This window comes from Limanda limanda, chromosome 7 (genome assembly GCF_963576545.1).
Source record: "Limanda limanda chromosome 7, fLimLim1.1, whole genome shotgun sequence".
Taxonomy (NCBI): Eukaryota; Metazoa; Chordata; class Actinopteri; order Pleuronectiformes; family Pleuronectidae; genus Limanda; species Limanda limanda.
The window spans coordinates 2,967,702-2,994,534 of NC_083642.1; the positions used below are offsets into that span (position 1 = coordinate 2,967,702).

At 45.3% G+C, this 26,833-nt stretch overlaps 1 protein-coding gene across 3 annotated transcripts; it reads right to left on the reverse strand.

The window, feature by feature from the left end:
- Positions 1–1,563: 1,563 nt before the first annotated feature.
- Positions 1,564–25,377, reverse strand: pkig (protein kinase (cAMP-dependent, catalytic) inhibitor gamma). Of its 3 annotated transcripts, none has more exons than XM_061074715.1 (3): positions 25,024–25,377; positions 4,400–4,581; positions 1,564–2,246 (listed from the first exon to the last, which is right to left on the reverse strand). In XM_061074715.1, exons 2-3 carry the CDS (start codon positions 4,551–4,553, stop codon positions 2,164–2,166), a joined length of 237 nt encoding a protein of 78 aa, XP_060930698.1. In that variant the 5' UTR covers positions 4,554–4,581; positions 25,024–25,377; the 3' UTR covers positions 1,564–2,163. The 3 variants fall into 3 exon arrangements, with proteins under 3 accessions (XP_060930698.1, XP_060930699.1, XP_060930700.1); XM_061074716.1 differs by lacking the exon at positions 25,024–25,377 and adding an exon at positions 11,322–11,393; XM_061074717.1 differs by lacking the exon at positions 25,024–25,377 and adding an exon at positions 11,268–11,335.
- Positions 25,378–26,833: the final 1,456 nt, after the last annotated feature.

A 26,833-nucleotide genomic window follows, 5' to 3' on the forward strand; every position in this document is an offset into this window, starting at 1 on the left:
TGTCGGGTTCCTCTCCCGTCGGGCTCCACTCCCGTCGGGTTCCACTCCCTTCAGGTTCCACTCCCGTCGGGTTCCACTCCCTTCAGGTTCCACTCCCGTCGGGTTCCACTCCCGTCGGGTTCCTCTCCCTTCGGGTTCCACTCCCGGCGGGTTCCACTCCCGTCGGGTTCCACTCCCGTTGGGTTCCTCTCCTGTCGGGTTCCTCTCCCGTCGGGTTCCACTCCCGTCGGGTTCCTCTCCCGTCGGGCTCCACTCCCGTCGGGTTCCACTCCCGTCGGGCTCCACTCCCGTCGGGTTCCACTCCCTTCAGGTTCCACTCCCGTCGGGTTCCACTCCCGTCGGGTTCCTCTCCTGTCGGGTTCCACTCCCGTTGGGTTCCTCTCCTGTCGGGTTCCTCTCCAGTCGGGTTCCACTCCCGTCGGGTTCCTCTCCCGTCGGGCTCCACTCCCGTCGGGTTCCACTCCCGTCGGGTTCCTCTCCCTTCAGGTTCCACTCCCGTCGGGTTCCTCTCCCGTCGGGCTCCACTCCCGTCAGGTTCCACTCCCGTCGGGCTCCACTCCCGTCGGGTTCCACTCCCTTCAGGTTCCACTCCCGTCGGGTTCCACTCCCGTCGGGTTCCTCTCCTGTCGGGTTCCACTCCCGTTGGGTTCCTCTCCTGTCGGGTTCCTCTCCCGTCGGGTTCCACTCCCGTCGGGTTCCACTCCCTTCAGGTTCCACTCCCGTCGGGTTCCACTCCCGTCAGGTTCCTCTCCTGTCGGGTTCCTCTCCCGTCGGGTTCCACTCCCGTCGGGTTCCTCTCCCGTCGGGCTCCACTCCCGTCGGGTTCCACTCCCGTCGGGTTCCTCTCCCTTCAGGTTCCACTCCCGGCGGGTTCCACTCCCGTCAGGTTCCTCTCCCGGCAGGTTCCACTCCCGTCAGTCACAGATCTGAGAACTGGAACAAGCTCTGGTCTCATGCATCTGCAGTGTAGCTGATTTTATTAGGTGTAGATCCAACAAATCTGGATCTGGTGAATTTCAATGTGTTTTCCTGGGGAGACTTGGTAGAGGCTGTGAGCTCAGAATGAGAATCCATTGTTCCTAATAAAAAGCTCAGGGAATGTGCGTATTATTAATCATAATATTAGTAGAAATAAAGATGAAATTTCCTCAACCCTTGTTTTTAAAAAGTTCCGTACAACTCACCACGTCATTGGAGCGGAGATGGAGCAGGTCGTCCTCTAACCAGGAGGCCGGCGGTTCGATTCCAGTCTTCCACATCTAGAATACCATAGTGTCCTCAGGCAAGACACCGAACAAGTGCTGCCCATATATGGACTGTGTGTATGAATGTGTGTGTAAAGGCAAAGAAATGTATCTTTAAAGATCTTTGAGCAGACAAATGAAGCTCGGTATCAGAACAGAGCATTTACCATAAAGACTGAGGTGTAGCGTACGTAGGTGGAAGAGTAAACTCTGGATTCCTGTGCCTGTGCTAAAGTAAACAACCTCTGTGTTAGGTAAAGATTTGTGGATCTGGAACAACTCAGAGCTTTTTCACTTGAAAAACATAGAATGGAAAATATTGCAGTAGTTCATAGTTATTTTATTACACAAAGAAAAATTGCTATCACAAAGTTATCACTGAACATTTAGCAATAAATATGAAGTCCGCACACGAAAGTTTTAACTGCGACTATGTTTGTTACAAAAAGAAAAAAGAGGAAAGACTCGATGGTGAAACCGAACAACAGGGTCACAAACTCACACACGGACATGAAAAAGAAAAAGACACGTAGATGATTATGAATATTCACTCGATGACACGGCTCCATATTAGTTTGGAACGGTGTTTGAGTCCATCTCCTCAGACGTGAATCCAGAGTTTCTGAGCTTTCTCGTCCGGTCGGGGGAAACAAACGAGAAACAGAGTCTGAAGAAGAAGAAGAAGAAGAAGACAAGTCTCCACTGTCGCTTCTGTTCTGGTCCTCATGTTTCAACAGAGTCCAATGAAAAGATCCAGATCCAGAGCAGTGGAAGCTGCGACTCGGCCGGCGCTGAGCCCAGGGGTCTCGTGTCCGCTCGGAAAAAACACTCTCTCTTTCCGTTCTCCACTTTCTCTCCTTTCCACCCTTCTCTCCTCCGCTCGGCCCCCATCAGTCTCCGCCCGGGGGGGGGGGGCGGACTAGGACGGGCCTCCGCTTCCCTGGGCATCTTGGCTGGTGGCGCCCTCGGCCTCAGGGGCTGGGGCGGCCCCCGGGTCTCCTTCTGGAGGGGGGGGAACACAAAGAAATGCATCAGTCAGTGATAGAGCAACACTTGTGATCTAGTTCAGGTGCTCACCTGGAGCTGGGCTCTAATCATGTGACCCGCCTCACTCGCCACAATCCTCTATCGCACGCCGTTCTCAGACATGACCTCAGGAGGAAGTCCGGAGAATTGTCCAGTTTAGTTTTTGTGTCATACATTTATATCCTTTTCAATTGATTTGCTTCTTAACAGCAGGAAGAATATATACGATAATTTTTTTAATTTTTATAACTGAGTGAAACGTGGAGTTAATCCCAGTGTCCAGTCATAAAGTGAGAAAAATGTAAATCTATTTTTGTAAATCAAATTCCAGACTTTCTCCGGATTTTGCCTTTAACACATTTGTTCACCTACAGCAGGAGATTCTCTGCTCTGACACGTTTACCAAAGCATTTTCTGCAGACTTTTAACCAGAGGACTAACTAGCATCCTGACCGGCTGCATCACCGCCCTGAACCGTAAGGCTCTACAGAGGGTGGTGAAGTCTGCTCAACACATCACCAGGACGGAGCTGTTATCCATGGAGGACCTCTACACCCAGCGGTGCAGGAGGAAGAGCAACCGGATTATTAAAGACCCCCTTCACCCCGACGGTGCCGCAGCATCCGGGCCCGCACCACCAGGCTCAGAGACAGTTTCATCCCCGAGGCCATAAGACTTTTAAACTCCTCTGAACTGCAATAACTCCACCAAACCAGCACCCTGGTATATTTGCATATTTGCACCAGCACCATAACAAGCCTATTTGAATATTTGTTTATATATAGATTTAGATTTTTATACATTTAGATGTATATATTTTATTTTCTATTTTAAATTTTTGATATTCTATTTCATTGTTATTCTATTTTTTTTTTTTTTTATTCTATTTTATACTATTTCTATTTTTATTTTATTTTTTTTGGGTTGAAATTACTGAGCATTGCTTAAAGACAGTGTGTGACCCAAGCATTTCATTGACAGGGACTACTTCATGTTATCTCTGTTCATTTGACAATAAAAAAATCTTGAATCTTGAATCTTGATCTTGAGGTAGTCAGCAGAGAATCCCCAGGGTCTCACTTCCATATTTGTGCGGAGAAGACCAGAGGATCTTCTCTGGAGAGCAGCTACACACACTTGGCACAATGAGGCCGTTTATTCCAGATGCAGAGATTTCCCATCTCTCCCAGTGCCTCTGCTGTCCTGTGGATTATAATCAGAACCTCCGGATCTGATTAGAATCTTATCTGGGGAAGTGATGACGCCTCGACACCAAACTCTCACCACGTTCTGCTGCTGCGATAAACTATTGTCTGACTGAAAAGCTTTCAGCGTTAACAGCCGGGAATCAATCTGCTCTCAGGCGCCGGAAAGAAATAAATAATGAGAATCCTGAGGAAGGAACTACAACTTCCTGTAGCAGCACAGTGTCAGCATGAGAGGAGATTATTTCGAAATATGAGGCTTCACACCAGAGCCGTGTGGAGTTTGAGCTATAGCGGTCAAACCGGTTATCGTGACATGGGAAACGTATCTTTGACTGAGGAGGAAGTCAGGAGGAACAATGATGTGACACACGACCTGGTGGTGGGACACTTGAGTCAGATTCAGACATGTTCCTCCTGACCTGAGAGCAGAGGAAGCAACGACTCTCCGTGCTGACGACAACTCAATCACAACTCGCTGAGACCACAGTCTGCGTCTGGACATCTGGTGCCTTCAAGTTCCTCAGAGACTGAAGATTAGATCAAACTAATAATCGGACAAACATTCAAATTCCTCGTTCGTCATAGTTCCTCGTTTGCCGTGACCTCTGGGTAAATGAGGAGGAAACGACGTCAAACCGCTCGGCTGTAATCAGGTTTTTCCCTCTGGAACAATTGGACAATAAAAAGGACAATTTACCGGGAGAATTCAGCGAACAATGTGCTAATCTAGAATAACCTGACTCATACGAGGCCACCGTGACCTTTGACCTTTGCTTCAGGCTGTGCCCATAGTTCTACAGGATGCAGAGATACCTGGGAAAATATACTTTTTAAACTATGGATGATATTAAATTGCTCTCACACACACACAAGCAGGGTAATAAAGACGTCTACATTCTGGATGTCCAGCTCTTCACTGACCTGCGGCCTTCAGGTCCATCCCAGCCAGGTCCTTGCTCAGTTCACTGGTGCTGGCCGTGGATTTCTCCTCCCCTTCGATGTCGGGCACTGCGTTCCTGCGGCCTGTGCGATCGCAGTTGATGAAGTCCGAGTACGACGTCTCCACGTCCATCATCTGTCCATGACCAGCGCTCTCATTACACCTGCAGGGGGGGGGGGGGGGGGAGGAGGAGAGGACAGTGAGAGGAGCTGCGGAGGTATAAATCACCCTGCTGTCTGTGGAGCCCGTGGGAGGAGGCATCACCGGGTCCGGGGCTTTTCTACTTCAGCACAGGAACACCGGCTCCACACAGAGAAGGATCACCGGGCTGAGGTGTGTCAGAGTGGGGGGGGGGCACTTCTGAAGCGTTTCATCATGAACCACTTCTATTACTGCACGCAAATTAACAACACAACCCGATATCTGTGCTAAGAAGGAAAGCCGCACCGAACCGTCGAACCGTCTTCACTTCTCCACGGGTCTGTTCTACGTCCTGCAGGTCCGGACACAGAAGAGGAGGCGGAGCTAAAGAGGTTTAAACCATTTAAAGAACAAAGACGGGCGGGGCCACAGAAAAGCCAGAGTCAAGCTCCCATTTGCCTTTCACTCCTCTGCCGTTTCCTGTTCTCAGTCCATATTTAACTGGGTCACGGATCCTGCCAACCAGCGACTCCACAGCTGGGAACTCCCCGGAGAGCAGAGGACCGAAAGTGAGAGACTGCTCCAGAAAAGACTAGGAGAAAGAAAAGAGAGAAACTGCAAAAGAAAGACTGCAAATGTCAAAGCAGCTGCTCCCTTCCTACAGCGTCAGTCTCTGGAGACCAGCAGAGGCCTCAGTGCTGTGTGTGTGTGTGTGTGTGTGTGTGGGGGGGGGGTGAGGCGTTAAGCTGGTGGCAGCCTGTTTTTCAGTTGGAGGCTTCGCCAACTTAGCTGCAAAACAAGTCTTCTACAGACTTTTGTACTCGACACAATCGCACTTGCAGAGAGAGGAGGTTCTTCTGTTAGAGCTGCAGTGAACTATTTTAACATAGAGCTGTCATTTTAACAGTGACAGCTCTATTTTATTTATTTATTCACCTGACAGTGTGAAAATAGGACCTGGAACAAATTCTGAGTCCCTTTTTTAATTTTATTTATTTATTTTCCTGGCAGTTAGAGTTCAGTCTGCACGCGTATCCAGATCAAACCTTCCCCAGGTTGTGGGTTGTGTTTTAATTGCAGCTTGAAACACTGTGATTTCCCTTCTGGGATGAATTAAGTATCTATCTATCTATCTATATATCTATCTATCTATCTATCCATCTATCTATCTATCTATCTATATATCTATTCATCTATCTATCTATCCATCTATCTATCCATCTATCTATCCATCTATTTTTCCATCCATCCATCTATCCATCCATTTATCCATCTATCTATCTATCTATCTATCTATCTATCTATCTATCTATCTATCTATCTATCTATCTATCTATCTATCTATCTATCTATCTATCTATCTATCTATCTATCTATCTATCTATCTATCTATCTATCTATCTATCTATACATCTATCCATCTATCCATCTATCTATCCATCCATTTATCCATCTACCTATATATCTATCTATCAAGCCATTTATCCATCTACCTATCTATCTATCTATCTATCTATCTATCTATCTATCTATCTATCTATCTATCTATCTATCTATCTATCTATCTATCTATCTATCTATCTATCTATCTATCTATCCATCCATCTTTCTATCTATCCATCCATCCATCCATCCATCTACCCATCCATTTATCAATCTACCCATCCATCTATCCATCCATCTATCTATCTATTTATCTATCCATCTATCTATCTATCTATCCATCCATCCATCCATCCATCCATCCATCTATCTATCCATCTATCTATCTATCCATCTATCCATCTATCCATCCATCTATCTATCTATCCATCCATCTATCTATCTCACTATCTATCTATCTATCTTTCTATCCATCTATCCATCTATCCATCTATCCATCTATCCATCTATCCATCTATCCATCTATCCATCTATCCATCTATCCATCTATCCATCTATCTGTCTATTCATCCATCTATCTATCTATTTATCTATCCATCTATCCATCTATCTATCCATCCATCTATCTATCTATCCATCTATCTATCCATCTATCCATCTATCCATCTATCCATCCATCTATCTATCCTTCAGGAACACGGAGGAGGTTCGACCCCCGAAGTGAAACCAGCAGGAGAACGTGAGAGGAACAGAAAGCAGCTGAGCAGCGACGGACACGCTGACCCGGGGCCAGTCTGTTCCCAAACGCTTTCACTCACATTCTGTTATTCAAAGGGCTGGTTCTCTCTCTCTCTCTCTCTCTCTCTCTCTCATGCACCAAGAAGGAAGCAGCACGGGTCGTTCCCCGAGAGGTCACAAGAGGTCACGAGCCACGCAGATGTACACGGCGCCTTTGGGAGATTTTGAAACTCGCAGTCAGGGGCCGTGTGCGAGCCCCCGTGGGTAAGAGAGCGGAACCTCAGGAAATGTCACCGTGTTCTGTGTGGCTGGCGTTTCCCCCCCGAGGGCTCGCACCCAACACATGATCCGCTCTGCTCCTCCGTCAGGCCGGCCTCCACGCCGCCACTCACAGGTTCATAATTACACTTTCTACCTTTTTCCACATGCTCGAGTTCAAACAACGGAGACCTTCACTGATTAGTGTCTGAGGAGAACATGTGACTTTTTCTGATTAAACTGTGATTATTTCCTTTACATTTAGATTCAAGTCTGTATTTGAGCTTCAGATAAATCAAGACGTTGTACAATCACAAACTTATTCTCATCGTATCGTGAAGGTTTCTCGTCTTTGTGCTAAGTCGACGTGCTGCTGCTGGTGTTAGCTTCATATTTACTGTAACCATGGAAACCACATACTGTAAATAAAGATGGATGTCTTCACAAGTGGAGCCAAAGAATCTCAATCGCCCCCTGGTGGCAGGCTGCAGAATAAGTCGTAAATGCTGCCTGCTCCTTGTTAGTGGGTTGGACGAAACTAAAAAGTCAAAGTAAACATCAAATAAATGTTTATCAAAGATAGTTTCTGTCATTTCAGGTCGTTTTTTAATCAAACTGATGTTTCTTCAAATGTTAAATCTACCAAAAGGTTTTGGATTTAATGAGTTAATCGATCCTACGGGGGGGAAACATCATGATTGACATCTGACTCGTGATTGGCCGACTGTGTGCATGTCAGTGGTAGAAACACTCGCTGAGTAAATCTCTCAAAATATCGCTTTGTCAAACTCTGCCTTTAAATTGCAGCTCCTGTGACATGAAAACAGACAAATCATAATCTAAAGGCCAATTTACGGTTCTGCGTTTTTGAAAAAACGGACAGATAAGACCGCCCTATCCGTCGTGAAACGCCCTCTCCGAGCTTTTCGTACACGTCTGATTTTTCTAACTACACGTCTTTATGTCGGAGAGCCCACGGACAGCTCTTGGCTGTGATTGATCATTTCCCTACGACGTCATTTCCGGACCTCAAACTTTTCTGTTTACTTCCCTGTGTCACAAAAACCCAAACACAACTACGATTCTACGATTAATGTGACGTGTGTGTTAAGCCAGCGGAGTTGTCCGGCTGACGTGGCTCGTTAGAGCACTGAGGGCATGTTTGTACGGTCACAGACGGTTAGAACGAGCTTACAAAACGGCGCTAGCAGGCTAGGCTAGCGGGCTAGCAACCATGCTAACTGTGGTGGTAACAGTGCAAGAACCCGCCGTCACGACTTTAATTCCACTTCTATCATGACACTGTTTCTATAATACCGTCAGGTTAGAAGCAAACACTGGATAGTAGTAGTTAGTGTCGGGAGTCCCTGCTGACTGTGTGTGGAAGCTGGGGGGGGAGCTAGCTCCGGGTAGCTTCTAGCTACATGTAGCCTCAAGCAGATTCAAGCTGTGGAATCAGCAACACAGTTCGGAAACAAGACCGGGGAACCGCTGCGCTAAGAAACGATTACATCAGCATCTTGACCCGCTGGGTGTCACTTTATTTAGATCTGTTAGTTGCCATGGTTCAGTGTGTGGGAGGAGCTAACATGTCAACAGAGACACGTGGACTTCTTCTTCCCAAATGGGGTAGGCCTCTCTGAGCTCGTCTTCCGTTGCGCCACCTATGGGTTTGGCGGTGAATTTTTTCACGTACGGAGAGGTCGGAGAGGTAAAAATCAAAAAGACTCTTTGCCCCCCGCTGAGACCTCTCCGAGAAACGGAGAACGTAGAAGTATATAAGAGCCTTAAGAATTATCAGACCTGCGACTGTGATTTTCACTAAAGGATCTAAAACACAACCAGCAGCGCCTGTATCTACAGCAACAGTGTGTGTGTGTGTGTGTGTGTGTGTGTGTGTTTGTGTTTGTGAGTGTGCGTGTGCCATGTGTGTGTGTGTTTGTGTTATGTTTGCCTTTTTCTACTCCACTGGCCCAGTTGTTATGCTGCTTATGGGAGCTCCATCAAATTGCCATTTGCTTGTTTAATTAGTCGGCTTGCCTGCGCATGTGGATCCGATCCTACCATGAGATCATTAACAGGTTTCCATGGAGGCACGACGATGATGATGATGATGATGATGGTCCGCCTGCTGCTCTTCAGCACGTGTTTACACTCCTCTCTGCCCGACGGCCCGGCCTCAGCTGTGGTAGAAGCAGTTTAACGACGCCGCATTTTAAAAAAAAAATCACATTATCCCCGATATCCGCGGCGCTGGCTGAGACGATGGAGTTGTTTTCGTGGCGCCGGGCGACTGAGGCAGTGTCGGATTCTGTCCTTCACCTGCTGTGATTGCTCTGATGCAAATCAACACGTGAGGTAACGTGAAACGAGCAGATGAGACACGGACGACTTTGTGCATGAACTCGATTCAGCTCATTAAGAAGAAGAATAGAAAAGTCACTCAGCACCAAGAGCAACACTGAATAATTAGAGTATAGTTATTGATAGTCTTTATAGGGAAATAAATAAAACTGAATACTTTAAATTATAAATTATCTGAATCATTAAAAATACATTTAATGTAAAAATTTGTCAAGTTTAAAGCAGATTTATACAACTAATAGAATCTTGTTTTTCTGTTATCCTTTTCTTTTGCCATTACCTTTAAATTATTATTCTGTCTGTTGCCTTTGGAAATTCTAATGAGATTATATCAACTTGCTTCTTGTCTTTGATTATTGTTTTCTTATTTTCTATTATTTGTTGTAAGGTGCGATATTAATCTAGTTATTAGTATTATTGTTATACAAGTTTCTTGGTTATCGGTAAATATGTCTAAATTAAGAGAAACTAAGAGATGACACAAGATGTAAAGTCTGTGTTAATGTTTACAGAAATAAACTTTTCTATTACATAATAAAAGATTAGCATTAAAAATCTGTTTTATGGTTCTATGTACTACAGTAGTATTTGTGTTTTCTTTTCAATTAAAGTTGTTTATATCCGATATCAGAAGAATGTTTAACACCTAATATCGGTATCAGCCTGGTTGGGGTTCTTCTCTCCACACTCCAGAAGCGGTGACAGTCTCAAAGAGCGTGTCCTACTTTAATAAAAGGAAGTCTTTATGTGTGTACAGGAGGAAACTCGACACAGCAGCGGCTGGAAACACGAGCAGCTGACAAACGTCACAGGTGTTGTATTTTCACTCTGGACAACAACAGCTCAAAATCGTCTGAGGGAAACCGCCGCAGCTGAACTCGGCCTCACCCCCCCGCCTGCTCCGCACCCTGGATCCTGTCCAACCTCCCTCTCTCTCTCTCTCTCTCTCTCTCTCTCTCTCACCTCAGGAACACATCCCCTCGGTGAAGGGAAGGAGCTGCATTATCTCATCCACACAAAAAGCACCTGTAACGTTATCGTGAGCGGAAGGAGAAGCTGAACAAAGAGGTTCCACGCGGCTGCGGGTTCGAACACGAGACACATGAGAAGCAGGAGAAGGTTCTGCTCTTCAGAGCTGAAGGAACATGAGTCAGCAGAGTCACTCACACTGGAAACCATTAGAGAGACACACTCACTATCATCCCACTGGAGCCTTTTAAGCCTGATTTGTGCATAATAAACTCACATTATCTGCACTGACCCACACAAAGAGCGCTCTGACTCCATTAGCGCCGTCTTCACCACCGATTTCAAGCCTGTCGACTGATCCTGCCGCTGCGTTTCCCGACAAGGCGATGAGGCTCCGCGTGATTGAGCTTCACCTGCTGCGCGTAGCAACGCCACTTTTCCATTTGGCCTTTTCAACCTTGAATGATCGATGAAGTGTCTTTACGACTTCGAGCTGAACGAGAGCGAACGTGAGAAGGACGAGGGAAACGGTTGATTTCTAGAATGATTCATCGGTCGTTTCTGTAATTTTAAGAAACTCTGAATTTAGAAAAGCAGGGATTTGCTCAAACTGAATATTAAATTGGAACTTTATGATAATCAAAGTGTTTTTCGTTGTTTTTGAAGCAAATATACAACACAATGGATAAAAACGATGAAATGCTTCTGTTTAAAGTAAACGGTAAAGCCTTGGGTTTAAAACTTTGGTCTTAAAGATGTCTTTTCTGACATTATGGACAAATGACCAAAGGAAATAATCAGATGATTCATGAAAATAATCCTTAGCTGCAGTTTCCCAGTTGCCTGGCATCAAACCCTCACTTTAGAGAAGCTGAAACCGGAGTTTGTTTATCATCTCTACTCAAATTATCAGATAAACTTACAGTAAAACCACTTCTCCAATAATCAACTAATTGTTTTGTCTGTAATCAAACCCCAGAGGAGGAGGAGACTCACCGACTCTCCTGTGGGCGAACGAATCATCCAGAAGAAAGTGAACTCGTCTCTTACCAAAGTATCAGAGCCGCTGCCTTCGCTGCCGGACGCCTACGAGCAGAACCAAACTCCTTCAGAGCGGTTCATCCGGATCCGTTCACCCCCCCCCCCCCCCCCGAGCCCAGTGCTGCACAGGGAGAGCAGCATCACACTGGTGTGGCTCGGCCCCCCCGTCCGCTGTGGTCTGGCTCTGTTCACATGATGTCAGCAGCTGCCAGGTCCGCGACACGGAGCTCAAACACGAGGGAGCTGTATTTCCTCATCGGGAACAGCATTGTTGTTCCTCTTCCTCTCATAAATAAATAAAAGCCGTGACCATTCAGCTGTGCTGTGTGGATCTGCCCCATATCCTTCCTCTTCTTCTGGGACCCACTGGGTGTGAAGGCCTTATTTCCCCTGGTGGAGAGGATATTGCAACTTGCTTCTTCTTTTCAATACTCGGCCGTTTACGTCGACACTGTGGAAATGTTTCCCGCGGGGGGGGGGGGGCGACCACACACACAAAACCACTCCACTCACAGGAACTTTTTAACACCTCTGGCTCGCTGGCACTTTTCAAGTCCAAGGCTTAAGGCCAATTTATGCCTCTCCGTTTCTTCTATTACGGACAGATAAGACCGCCCTATCTGTCGTGAAACGCCCTCTCCGAGTGCTTCGTACAGCTTTTCGTACACGTCTGATTTTTCTAACTATCCGTCTTCATGTTGGAGACCCGACGGACCGCTCTTGGCTGTGATTGGTCCGCGAACGACATAATTTCCGTATGACGTCATTTCCGTATTTCCGGACCTCAAACTTCCTGTTTACATGTAGCAACAAACACGAACACAACTATGATTCTACGATTAATGTGACGTGTGTGTTAAGCCAGCGGAGTTGTCCGGCTGACGGTGGCTCGTTAGAGCACTGAGGGCATGTGTGCACGGTCACAGACGGTTATAACGAGCTTTCAAAACGGCGCTAGCAGGCTAGGCTAGCGGTCTAGGCTAGCCACCATGCTAACTGCGGTGGTAACAGTGCAAGAACCCGCCGTCACGACTTTAATTCCACTTCTATCATGACACTGTTTCTATAATACCGTCAGGTTAGAAGCAAACACTGGATAGTAGTAGTTACTGTCGGGAGTCCCTGCTGACTGTGTGTGGAAGCTGGGGGGGAGCTAGCTCCGGGTAGCTTCTAGCTACATGTAGCCTTAAGCAGATTCAAGCTGTGGAATCAGCAACACAGTTCGGAAACAAGACCGGGGAACCGCTGCGCTAAGAAACGATTACATCAGCATTTTGACACGCTGGGTGTCACTTTATTTAGTTCTGTTAGTTGCCATGGTTCAGTGTGTGGGACGCAAGCTAACATGTCAACAGAGACACGTGGACTTCTTCTTCCCAAATGGGGTAGGCTTCTCTGAGCTCGTCTTCCGTTGCGCCACCTATGGGTTTGGCGGTGAATTTTTTCCGGACGTAGACTGACGGAGAAGTAAAAATCAAAAAGAGTCTTTGCCCCCTGCTGAGACCTCTCCGAGAAACGGACACGTAGTAGTATATAAGAGCCTTTAGTATAAAGCCACAGTGGAAGTTTCCATTTTCTCTGTCAAACATGCAGAGTTACCACTGATAACACTGGATCCTCAATGCAAGTGTCTCTCTGGTTCCCACTGAGCGGAGATACCGAGAACCATCTCTGCCACTCCGGTGTAATTGCCGTCCTCATTGAGCGTGCTGAGCTCCTACGGCTGACGGCATTATGAATCAGCTCCGAACCGGAGATAAGAAGCCCTGACCGAGGCTATTAGCATCCGCTCCTGTGGAAAAGTCTTGAGTGAACTAATGAATAAAACAAAAGGCCGGGGCGAGGCTGCTTCTTCGGAAAGCTACGGCCAAATCAAAAATCGATCGGGCTCGGACAGATTATCGCAGCGGGCGAACACAGGGGCGGCTGGAGTCGGACTCCGAGCACTTGGGAGATCAATTCCCGGCATTTATCTTTCATGAGAAGAAGAAGAGGAAACGTGCATATGGATGAAAGATCTCCAGAAAGAGATTCACACCATTGAAAACATGACACTGCTGGTATGTGAAGGTGAGAAGATGCACATATAACAAATATCTTCATCATCCATAAGAGAAAAAGATGATGAGGATGAAAATCAGTATAAATAAATACCAGAGCTCATTCCTCCACCAAGGCCTAATAGCTTATTATATTTATTTGAAACTGCACCAAATTTCCAACATTCATAAATATCACTTCCCAAAACATTGCCATAATATTTCAATTGAAATTTTGCTAGAAAACCAACAAGTCATGTTGTTCAAGCAAGAGAAATGCTTGAATTTAATATGTATGCATTATTTAAATCCTTCTTTTGGTCAAATCTCGTTAAGTTGTAATTTATTATAGTCAGAAACTAACGATATTGATCAGTCTGCTTTAAGGCAATATAAAAAACAAAAATTCCATCGCCGTGTTGTTAACCAGGAATGAGAATCGGATCTCGACCTGAGGAACCTCAAGCTGCAACCGGCTCACAGAGGATGAGAAGGTCAGAGATCATAAAACAATCTATTCTTTACAAACCGTGTTGCTAAGTGTCTCTGTGCAGAACGTTTTCCTGACTTTGCTCTGTGAGGATCGATGTGACTGCTGCTGAACTCTGATCAGTGCAGTCCAATTAAAACAGATTCCATTCATAACAGCTGCTGAATACCAGTTCAGTGAAGAGAGCCTGTGCACCAAAAAAAACAACTTCACACACGTGTAACAGTAAAGTCAGAGTATCAGGCTTCAGCCACACGACAGATCAGCTCTGCTACAGAGACGTCTGCGTCCACACGACCACGGAGTTTTGTACAGTCTCCTGTTTTGGTTTTAAAACTCTGGGGCTGCGTTTCAGTTTGGACGATCAGGAACTGAGACGTTTGGAAACTAGGACGTAGACTCACAACCCCTTCCTGATTTGGGTCTTTAAAGGTCATGTCCAAGCCTTCACTGATTCGTCAGGCTCCTGTCACGTGACCCTCGACTGGAAGAAATAAAAAAAACGCCTTCAGGCCTCGGCCACCAGTGTAGCACGACACGGAGAATCAATTACACGCATTACTGAGCCTGTTGTCTTTGCCAACAGCTGTTGTGCAGTTAAATCCCGAGTTGTACAATCACACAACTGTTAACATGTGTTGGAGACGAGATATCATAGACACACACACGAGCACAGAGTATGTGAGTGGTCACATGTTTTGTGTTTGTGTGGATGAGGATTAAAACTGAGCCAAAATGCTCATGTTGACAGTTTTGGTTTTAAAAAGAAAATGCAGTAGTGCGGTTGTAGCTTCAGATGTGTGTGTGTGTGTGTGTGTGTGTGTGTGTGTGTGTGTGTGTGTGTGTGTGTGTGTGTGTGTGTGTGTGTGTGTGTCTCCAAAAACTGTAAATGAGCCAAGATCGATCATCATTTCAGAGACGAGTGTCCAGACACATGAGACCAGGTCTACGGCAGCAGCAGCGTGGCCGGCCTCAGGCTACAGGGAGTCCCCTGGTGTGTGTGCGTGTGCGCGTGTGTGTGTGTGTGTGTGTGTGTTTGTGTGTGTGTCTGTTTGTGTGTGTCTGTGTGTGTGAATACGATGGGTGTGACTGACAGAATCATCAACCCTCCATGACTCACAGCTGAGTCAGGAGCAGGTGCTTGGACTGGACCCTGAAATTAGGCCGGGATTACATTCCCCCCCCCCCACCGTCCATCCGCCACCGTCCCTCACACCCCCCCCCCCCCCCCCCCCCACCAACCAAAAGAGCGTTCTGGCGTCTCGGTTTCATAAGGACTGAACTCCTGAATGTGACACTCCCTCCCTCCGTCTCTCACAGTGAAAAACAAGTTTGGTGTTCGCTGAGACAAACGTGTCTGAACAGAGATCCTCTGGCTTCTCACCAGGACGAGTGAATCTCCGGCTGTTTAGAAAAGCTCTGAGGGAAACAGAAGGTGACGCACGTGACGCGGCTGCAGCTCTGCGTCCAGCGTGGAAATATTTACATGTGGGAGAATCTGCTGCGTGTCTGGAAAACTACTGAGAGCTGAAAGGACTTTGTTCTACGTCTGTTCTCGTCTGGTTATTCCTCAAACTTGACTTTGACTTGAACCATTTCAATGTGGAGCTCAAAGGATTAGATTACAAGTAGGAAATTAACTTTCATCATCAATTTAACTTTAAAGTCGTTTTTCTTATTAAAAAACTGCCAGAAACATTTAGATTTTCTCAGTTTGTATTGTTCTACATTTAATATCTGTGATTTCCACATGTTCACGGGACCAAAAAAAGCCACAAAGCAATTTAAACATCTCATGTTTTGATCTGGAAACGATGGTGAACATGATATTTCTGTCTTTGACAAAGGAAACAAAGAAAATCTGCAAATATTCATGTTTGAAGCTTCAAACCAAACCACTTAATCACAATCAAATAAAACTAATGTCACGGATCACCGGGTTAATCCAGAGAAAATGAATGTGCAACACTTGTGATGATCAATAGTTTCAGTTTAATCAAGCAAAACATATTTGGTTCCAGACTTTAAACTGTGAAGATTTGAACGTTTTCCTCTTTAATGAAACTGAAAATATCTTTACCAGGAATAGATGCATCATAAAAGAAGATTCAAATCAAATGAAAGTCATAGTTATCACAACTCCTCTGCACTGATTGGTAAGAAAACATAAGTCAGAAAACTGTAAGATCTGTATTTTGTCTGACGACCAAAACTGATAAATTTTATTAATCTTAGAAAAACATCCACACGACTAAGAGGCTGAATGGATTAACCGAATAGCTGCGGATTATTAATGGCCATTGATTGTTTTAATGACTTCCTGTCTCCCTGTCCTCCCGCCTGACGTCACGGTAACGAGGTGACACCGTGATGTGTTGTGTGCTCGGTGATTTGTCTCCCACTGTCCCTTCTATCTGCTCTAATTCTACTGCGAGGTTTGCCCGCTTCTATTTCCGTCCACACATTTAACAACACGAGACCTCGGCAGGAAGCAGGTGGTTTGTTTGCCTGTGTTGTTTATGTCCTCTCTCTTTCCCAGGCTCGCACGCAGGAGGCGGGACGAGACGGGAGGGCTGACGGAGAGAAGGACAACGGGAGGACGGGAGGGAGGAGATGAAGGGATGGAGGAGATGAGAGGGAGCAGGAGGTCTGGAGGAGGATGAAAGGATGGAAAGCAGATGAGGGCCGAGTAGAGAGAAGAGCAGGGGGGGGGGGGGGGTGACCGAAGGGAAAAGAGGGAGGATGAGCTGCAGAGAAGGAATGCCTGTATATTTATTGTGTTTGCTATATAAGGAAATATCCCTCACAGCCTCCAGTGTTTTCATTTCTTTTTTGAGAACCGGAGAAACGCGGTTCATCCTCCTTGCTCCGACCGCTCAAACAGAATCTGTGATCCGGTCGTGAGCTGCGTCTCTGCTCCACCTGTGAGAAGCATCTCACCCACTACTCCCTCCATCCTCTCTGATCAAATACAACACACTCACATTCAGCCACTGCTCATCTCCAATCCTACGTGAGCTCACTAGCTACCAACGCTGCGTGGACCAATAACTGAGCTTTGAGCTGTGAGGGATTCCACTGAGCTGCAACACTCAAGTCCAGGAGGACGTTTCCCTCCTTGGGAGTAAATTAAATAACAGAGCAGAGGCAGTCGTTGCACTTTCCTCTAGGGACCTAGACAATGACACCATCGCTCATCATGTTGGAGTAAAGAACAAACACCTTGAGCTTTTCTAATGTGGCCCTTAAAAAAATTTAGCAGGATCTTCCCTGGGTGAGGCCTCAGCCATCCACAAAATTGCATGGAGCTCGGTTGAGTACTTTTTGTATAATTCTGGTAACAAACATATCCTCGTTGGAGACAGTAACCACAGTGTTCAGGTAAAACTACTATTACAATAGGGGTGGGAATCGGCAGGGAGCTCCCCATACGATACTATCACGATACTTAGGTGGCGATACGATATGTATTGCGATTTCTGTAAGTATTGCGATTCGATATTATGATTTCCTGGGATTTCTTTTGGTTATTTTTTTTTTTTAAATACTGGACCATGGAAACATGTTGAATCATTCCTTCAAATACAACACAGTCAAATTCACTTAGAGCTTTACAAGTTTTATTTCAAATATTAACATTAACTTAATGACTGCCGGGCAGCAAATAGAGAAAAGAAATAAAAATGTTCCCTATTATTGTATAGCCCCTGTCAACTGCACACAAACTGACAGATTAAGAAATGTATGCCACTTAGGCTACTTTTAAACAATCAATAAAAGGTAAATTAAATAGAATGAATAAAAGTTTACTTAAAATATAAACTTTGAAATAAACAAAAAGTAGGCTATTGTTGTTTGCATGTAGGTGATGCAAAGCTAGTGCTTGGGTGTGTTTAGATTCTTGTGCAAAAACAAGAGCTGGTCAACATGCTCTGGGGTGATGTTGCTCCCCCTATATATCCCCCCCGGTATAAACCAATAAATATGTTTTTAAATCATTTGGGAGGCAGCATGGCGATTTAAAATCGTCATTCACAAGAATCGCGATTTGTAACTGAATCGATTTTTCCCCCCATCCCTATATTACAATAATACAATAATCCGTTATATAAAGTCTATGTTCTGTGGCTGGTTAGACTGCAGAGTGAGGACCAGACTCACCAGCCCGTCTCCCTGCGTTTCCTCACAACTCTGGAATTTATCACTGTCAACTGAATTCATGACATTAAATAATTTGCTGTCAAGTTCCTGTGAGCTGCTTCGTATCAACCCTGCTTATCGGTTCCCCTCCTCTGGGATTCAGATGAAAACCTTTCCTGAAGAACTGTGAAACATCTGAAGGCGAAACGGAGCCTGATGTTTTTCCCTCGATGGATCAAATCAAAGCACGGAGCAGATCCTCAGCCTCCGAGTCGCTGTCACACTGTGAAGGTCACATCGTTCCGTTTGCCCTGCGGCGCTTCTCCGTCTCATCGCTTCCAAAGTTAATTGATTTAAGCACTAAATCGCGTCACATGGAAATTAAAATGGGCCACTCCATCTAAAACAATGAAAGCTCATTTTAATTTGTTTTCATGACGGTGGATTCTCATCAAATCATCTTTCACTGACCTGCTGAGCCTCAAAAAAAGGGTCATTTTCTATTTTCATTCCAAACCAATTCACTCCCAGATCCTCCACTTTGCACAGTTAGGTTTGATTAAACGTCCTCTCAGATCCGGGTGTTGATTCCAACACGTCAACCGTTCATTAATGCTGATGCTCTGGGCCAATCACGCTGAAGCAGCAGCTGCATTGAAGGGGGGGGGATGAACCTGTCTGTCATTAACAGACCTGCTTGTCTGTGTGCACTCAGCTGCAGAGACGAAGCAGAGACCGAAGAAGAGACAGAAGAAGAGACAGAAGAAGAGACCGAAGAAGAGACCGAAGACGAGACCGAAGCAGAGACCGAAGAAGAGACCGAAGAAGAGACAGAAGCCAGAAGTCACAGGAAAGTCGGCTTCTAGCAGTTGTGAAGTCGTCCATGTGCGTACCAGTAGTCTGCTCTTTCTAACTTTTGCAGGATTACCTACCCTAGCTTTAATAAACTGGCTAAATGTTACACAACACAAGTCTCCATGTCCAAAAGGCAACTTCTTCAAACAATGTAATTCATCAGGCAGAGGCGAGACGATGGGAGATTAGAGTCTAGACTGGTAAATAAAAGAAGTTGTGGATATTTACCAAGCATCCATTTCCTGTAGCCGATGACTGTGGCCAGCTGCAGCCAATCACAGCCTTTTAACTGGAGTGGCGCTCAGCGGAGCGTTTACCTCCACTGATCCCCCCCCCCCACAGACCCTTAACTCAATCAAGCTGCACCACTTCTCTGCACATTTTAGAATTTTTACAAGACCCATGAATTATTCACTGTGAAATCAGGGATTCTTGAAAACCTCCCGAAAGAAATCACCATAATTAAATGTGCTCTTCTCTGACAGGCCGGCCTTCCTCCAGGGTTCATGGAAACCAACAAACACACAAACAGGGAAGAGAACACAACCTCCAGCCGAGGTAACAAAGCTTTGGACCGAGTCGGTGCACGATTCCTCCGGCATTTTTCACTTGGACTGAAATCTATCACACATTGAAGTGATGCTCCACCCAGAATGTATATTTAGAGAGCGGCCCGTCGACTCTCTGTGGGCGTCACATAAGATCTGGTTTGATCTATTGGAGTAAACGCAGCCTGTGGTTTGTATCCATAGTGGAGAACAGTATATTTTCATGGTGACCCACTTTCACAGCAGTTAAAGTTTCTTCTTCCAGAGGAACATGGTGGGACTCCTCCTGCAGATTAAGGGTCTGATCTGTGCTCACTGTCGCCATCACATGTTTTTCTTGCCCACATATGGTGAAACAGCTCCGTCCTCACACGCAGACCAGCTCGTGTTTACGCTCCGTCCACGCACCGTCTGTCTCAGAGAGTTCCTCCGTCCACACGTCTGCTGGACGGATTCTTTACGATGGAAGCTGTTATATAAATTAACAAATCGCTTTAACATGACGATAGTTGATGCATTTATATAATAATGGATTTAACTTTGAGAAGAATGTGTAAAGTGAACGGGGTAATGAGCTCCTGCAGCTCGACATCTGCTTCACGGAACTTCATAAAAAAATAACTTCACATCATTATTTCCAGCAGCTGAATTTTGGGACAAATCCACCAAACTGCACATGGACACTTTTTAAGACTCTGTGGTGAAAGGAGAGAAGCATTTAGACGCCTCGACACAAAATAACACAACAGGAGTCAATGTTGTTAAAATAAAGAACCACAATCACAAAGCTTGGATGAGTCTTCGACTGCTGCACAAAGAGACGTTCACTCGTTCACTCAAAGTTCAGTGCAACTCGGCTCAGTTCACAGAACCTGGAGAATCAGTTGTGTTTTCTCCATTGTCGTAAACTTGCTGTTGTTAATGTTGAACATATCAAGTGTCCAAATTTGACTTCACTTCCTTGGGCCCTAAACAACACACAGGACAAGTGGGAAGCTGATAAGAGGAACGGTTCTCGAAATACGTGCGACACAAAACAGACCGTTTCTGGAATAACTAGCCAATAAAGATAAAGATGCTAACATTAGCTTGATGCTAACATGCTCATAATGACTAAGACACAGTGAGGAAGTGTTGAAATGTTGCTGGGTTCTGAAATCTGCATTCACAAACCAAATCTGAAAAGCTAATTATTGTCATTTTTTCCCTGGAGAAATGACTTCTGATCCTGAACAAGTGAAGAATATATATATTTATATAAATATATAATTGGCTCAGAAGGTTCATGTCAAGTCCTGCTATTTAAAGCACCTGTATCATTATTCAATAGAAGGTTCTGATGATATCTCAGTAATTATTATCATTCAATGTCAGAAAGATAATGAGTTATATAGTAGTAGTAGTATCATTAGTAGTAGTATCATTATTAAAGCAGCACTGAACATTTGAACATTCGTACATTGCACTGACTGTTACTTTGTTTTTTTATACTGTATATCCCGCCTATAGTATATTCATATTTATATATATTTATATGTTTTAGCCTGCTCATAGTGTATTCATCGTCCTTATATCTTACAATTCCTGTTAATACTGTTATATTCCATATATATTTCTACTGTACAGATCCTATTTATTACATTTTCACTTTAATATGCACAATACTCTGCATTAATATGCACAATACTCTGCACTTTACTGCCTTTTTTTGCACTTCTGGTTAGATGCTAAACTGCATTTCGTTGCATATGTACTTGTACTGTGCAATGACAATAAAGTTGAATCTAATCTAATCTAATCTATATAAAAGGTGGTTCTCAGTGAAAAGAACCTTAACACAGGAGGAACTAGTTTGGTAATAAAGCGTGTGTGCACATGAACTTCTCTTATGAAACCTGTTTCTGTGTGGAAAAGGTAAGTGAAAGCACCGATAATGTATCCGACCACAGAAATGTAACTAAATTCAGATTCTAGAAGAAAAGTTGAAACCGAGCTTTGACCACCTGGGCCATATAAGAGGAAATGACTGATAAAATAATCCTTTCATCATAAGCAGAGTCCCAGGCAGCCCTGTGGAATATCTCAGTAAACCCGAAAGCCCTTCAGGTCTGTCACACGAGCTGATGGAGGCCGGGCGCTGGTCCTCTCCTCATGGGGAAGTCAGGGAGCTAAAAACAGAGGAGCTTAAGCCCTCAGCGCACACAGCAAAGAATGTGGCAGGAGGTCAGCGCAGTTGAACTGAGAAATCCCCGTCCACAGAATGTATGTCCACATTAAACCCATGATTACACAGAGGGAAGAGCAGAAAATAGACCTTGAGCAATGTGTTCACATCCTATCAGAGCCTGTTGTTCTCGGCTGGATCTGAAACGTGGGAAGGACTCCGAGCTGACGCCTGATTGTGGGTGCGGATCTCAACCAAATCTAGAAAGCTCTCGAAACCACTTCTGAGAATAGATTGTTATTTCTACCCAAAGCGTGTAATGACCTGTGCTTATTGCAGGAAAGCGTTGAATCCATCTGCCTCAGATTCCCATTAAAACCACTGAGTTCGCCAGCAACAACATTATCTCATTTAACCTTCAGTGGATCGGTCTGATGAGTAGGGACGGGAATCAGCAGGGACCTCCCGATACGATACTATCACGATACTTAGGTGGCGATACGATATGTATTGCGATTTCTGTGGGTATTGCGATTTTGTAAGTATTGCGATTCGATATTACGATTTCCTGGGATTTCTTTTGGTTATTTTTTTTTTTTAAGTACTGGACCATGGAAAAAAGTTGAATCATTCCTTCAAATACAACACAGTCAAATTCACTTAGAGCTTTACCAGTTTTATTTCAAATATCAACATTAACTTAACGACTGCCGGGCAGCCAATAGAGAAAATAAATAAAAATGTGCCCTATTATTGTATAGCCCCTGTCAACTGCACACAAACTGACAGATTAAGACATGTATGCCACTTAGGCTACTTTTAAACAATAAATAAAAGGTAAATTAAATAGAATGAATAAAAGTTTACTTAAAATATAAACTTTGAAATAAACAAAAAGAAGGCTATCGTTGTTTGCATGTAGGCGATACAAAGCTAGTGCTTGGGTATGTTTAGATTCTTGTGCAAAAACAAGAGCTGGTCAACATGCTCTGGGGTGATGTTGATCCCCCCATATACCCCCCCCCCCCCGTATAAACCAATAAATATGTTTAAAAAAAAATACAAAAAATAAAAAAAATAATAATAATTTTTTTAAAAATCGATTTTGGAGGCAGCATGGCGATTTAAAAATCGTCATTCACAAGAATCGCGATTTGCAACTGAATCGATTTTTTCCCCCCGTCCCTACTGATGAGCACACAGTCACTCTACCGGCCCGGCAGAGTTCTAGTGAGGCTCTCAGCGCCGGGGTCCGAATGTTCTCAGAGTCATCGTGTTATTGTTGGCAGGCCTCAGCAGGAGCAGAGAGCTCTGCCACTAGCAGAAGGAGTTGGAGGAGGAGGAGGAGGAGGAGGAGGAGATCGCTGCTGGTGAGTGCCTTCTTCATGCAGCAGTGCAGATAATAAAAATCAACTTGCACGACTCGATTACTCATCTTCTCGCTGCTTTGTGAACGGCTCAGATCAGAAGAACCAGGAGGGCTTCTGAGGACGAGCGAGCAGGACGTGTCCTCTCATCATGGTGAGTGGTCCCATGTTGTGTGTCAGTGACTGTGAGTGAAGGTTGTGTCAGAGGTCAGCAGGACATGTGTGTGTGTGGGCGTGTCTTCACTGAGCATCACTGCAGCCTCTTCTCTCAGTCCTCCACCCCTCCACCAGCCCCTCTGAAGGACGCCAGACCATATTTGGTTTGCTCAGACAGGAGAGGAGACAGACACACACACACACACACACACACACACACACACACACACACACACATCTGCCGTCACACTGCACAGATTTAATCTCAACTTCATCAGGTGGCTTAATCCCCCTTGATGACGTTTTCTTTTTTTCCACTAATGTCAAACGATCTCTCAGCTCTTCAATGTCAGACTTGTGTCTTGGAGAGAAGCTGCCGAGCGACAGACACCAGACTCAGTCACCGTGAGAATCTCTTTTTGGCGTTTATACATTTTTCCTCGAGCTGACGTTATCATAAATAATCTAAAATTAGCTCTGTGCCTTCGTCTGGAAGCAAGATGACAGGGAAACAACTGAAGGGATTTCCACGACATCGCGTTTTTTAATTCATGGATCTGGATGAAAGGAAATCAGACGTGTTTAGGAGACGTCTCGATGCCCACACAAGCTCCTGGTGAATCCTGAGAGGAATCCCCTGCTCTGCTAAAGTCTGCACACAGTCCGGATCCTTCACATTCACACCTTCACCTCCTCCAGAGACAAATCAGAGGATCTCCACCGTCCAGTGCACGTCCTCACCCTGTCCTCCCCATCGACCTGGAGTCACATCGCTGCCTGTTTTTCTCTTTTCAGACTCAAATGTCACTGGTGATGTGCAACACTTTCCCTGAGCCGCGAAATGCCAAACCATTACAAATCACGGGTCCCACCCTGGTAACACAGTTTGTTAAGCCTCAACAACTCTGGTTGTGTTACAGGAGGAGCTGGAGAACCGGACCGGTGGGTCGAGAGCAGGAGGCCGAGCTCAGGAGGAGCTGAGCTGAGGAGACAGGAGACAGAGAAGCAAACCACAGGCGAGCAGCCAGGGTTTGTTCTCACCAGGGCCTGTGCCCAGTAGCTGGCACCTGCCCAGCAACACTCACACAAAGTGGGGGGTCTCCGGCTGCTTGCCCCTCCACCAGCACCAGCACCACCAGCACCTCCTCCACCACCAGCAGGCTGCTCAGTCCCAGTCAGACGTCTTTTCACAAGAAGACTTTAGACCAAACTAGACGGACGAGCTGCGTCCTCAGAGGAAAGCTGTCGTCACCACGGCCGGGTTATCAAGTAGAGTTAGGACACACAGCAGGAAGGGGGGGGGGGGGGGGTTAGAGTTACGGCTGGTTAGGTTTAGGTTGAGGTTAGGTTACAGTATGGGTTAAGGTTAAGGTCAAAGGTTAGAGTTAGGTAAAGGTTAGGATCTGGGGTTTAGGTTTGATCAAGTGTCCAGGAAATCAATGCAAGTAAATGTCCACAGCTGTGTGTGTGTGTGTGTGTGTGTGTGTGTTGTGTGTTGTGTGTGTGTGTGTGTGTGTGTGTGTAGCTGTCATGAGCTACACTGAATGCAGCAGCCTCTGTGTGGGAAGGACGTGCATGCCAGCCCTTCACACACACACACACACACACACACACACACTACACACACACACACAGTACATGTACACAAACACGTACACACACTACACACACAGTACATGTACACAAACACACACACACACAGGGCTACGAGCACAATGGCTCCACTTGCCCCAACATACACGGAACATACATGTGAAATAACACGAACGTGCACATTAACCGTGCGCGCGGCCGTGCACACGCACACACACACACACACACAGACACACACACACACACACAGACACACACAGGAGGAAAATGTCCCGGTGGACAAAAATATAAAAAATAAAAAGCTGCAGAATCGGTCGTGACTCGTCAGCTCCTCCGTGCACAACAAAGACTCCTCTCACCTTGGGGTCTCCTCCGCTTCTCCACTGGTCACACCGGGGGTCTGACACCATGGATCCGAAGGGAAGTTCCCAGTTAGGACGAGACCGAGATCCGGACCAGGAGCAGGACCAGGAGGTGGAACCAGGAGGTGGAGCCGGAGTAGGATCCGGAGCAGGAGCTAGAGCTGGATCTGGAACCGGAGCCGGAGCTGGGCCGGTGGATGTGATGGATCAGGGACCGTGTGCTGGAGACTCGTTAACAGCCTCCTCCTCTTCCTCCTCTTCCTCCTCTTCCTCCTCCTCCTCCTGCGGGGGGGTTTCTCATGGCACCGACGGCGAACAACGAGGAAAAGCTTGTGTCTTCGAACAGCTGTTTTCCAAAATGGAGTTAGTCGTGTCTGAGCCAATCAGATCCCTCCTGTGGAGGCTCCCACTCCTCTGTGGGCTGGAGGACTCACACACACACACACACACACACACACAGAGACACACAAACACACAAACACACACAACTCTCTTTCATCGTGTAGGTTTCTCTCTGGGTGTGTTTCATCCTTCACACAGGAGATGAGGTTTCCCTCACAGAAAAGCCACAGATGTTTTTTTACCACATGTTGGATTCATTCCCATTGTTCAACTGTTCATTCCAGGGCCGGGTCTAGGATTTTGAGTTATAAAGGGGGCCATAATTTTTTAGGGGGGGTCCAAGATCAATGAACATTCCCTGATTCAGTAAAGTGAACATTTGAGTTGTTCCTTGGTTTCTGTTCGCTTAACAGGTTTGAGCAAAGCCACACACTGTTGTGTTCTTTAAAAGAGCTTAGACAACACAAATACCTGACAGATTGTCATACTGTCATACCAGAGATTCTCCAGATTTGTGTGTTGTTGTGAACTGACCTGATTGTGTGGACATTCTCCGGAGTTCCTGTCTGAAAGAGGCCTCACACAAACCATCGCTGGGTAAACTGTTGGATCAAATCAAGAAGAAAGCACAGAGACGCCACCTGATGAATTGAAACACTCCTAGAAGATCATTCGATTAATCTAGAAATATTAATTTCCAGAAACAGAAAACCAGCAGTATGGGCTGCAAGGAGGTAGAGTCAGAACCTCCTGGAAGAGTCCATTCAGGTTCTCTGCACCTTAGCACAGCACATGCCCATAACTCTGTTACTGTATATGTTTTATTCTATTTTGTTATATATTGTTGTTTTTATATTGTTGTTTTATGTTCAGTGCACCAATGACACCAAGGCAATTTCCTGTACGTGCAAACATACCTGGCAAATAAAAGAATTCTGATTCTGATGAGTTGTGTGTGTGTGTGAGTCGTCCTGAATCACAGCAACACAATCACAAGCCAAACCTATTCTCATCTCTGGAACCCACAGCTCGTCATTTTTGAAAATACATGTTTCTGTTTCTGTCCGGCAGTGTTTTGAATCACTTCATGACTGAGCTCATGAAGAACGTCAAGCGTCATCTGATCATGTAAAGTTTACTAAATGTTAACATATGTTTGAACTATAACAATATAAGTCTCCCTGAGGGGTGGTGACAGTCACTGTAATACTAAATAACTTAAAATCACATATGACCATCTTATAAAATACACAAATTAAGCAGTAATGTTAATGTTTTAGTAATAAAACAAATTCCTTTCATTTTAACAAGCAACAACTGTAAAATGTAATAAACATAACTTAACCATAGAGGGATCTTTGTGGTCTTTATCATTAGAGCACATTCTGATTTGAAGACTTCCGACTTTCACTGAAAATGAATGACACTGGAATTACTTTTTCCACGAAAGTAAAAAATAAAACAT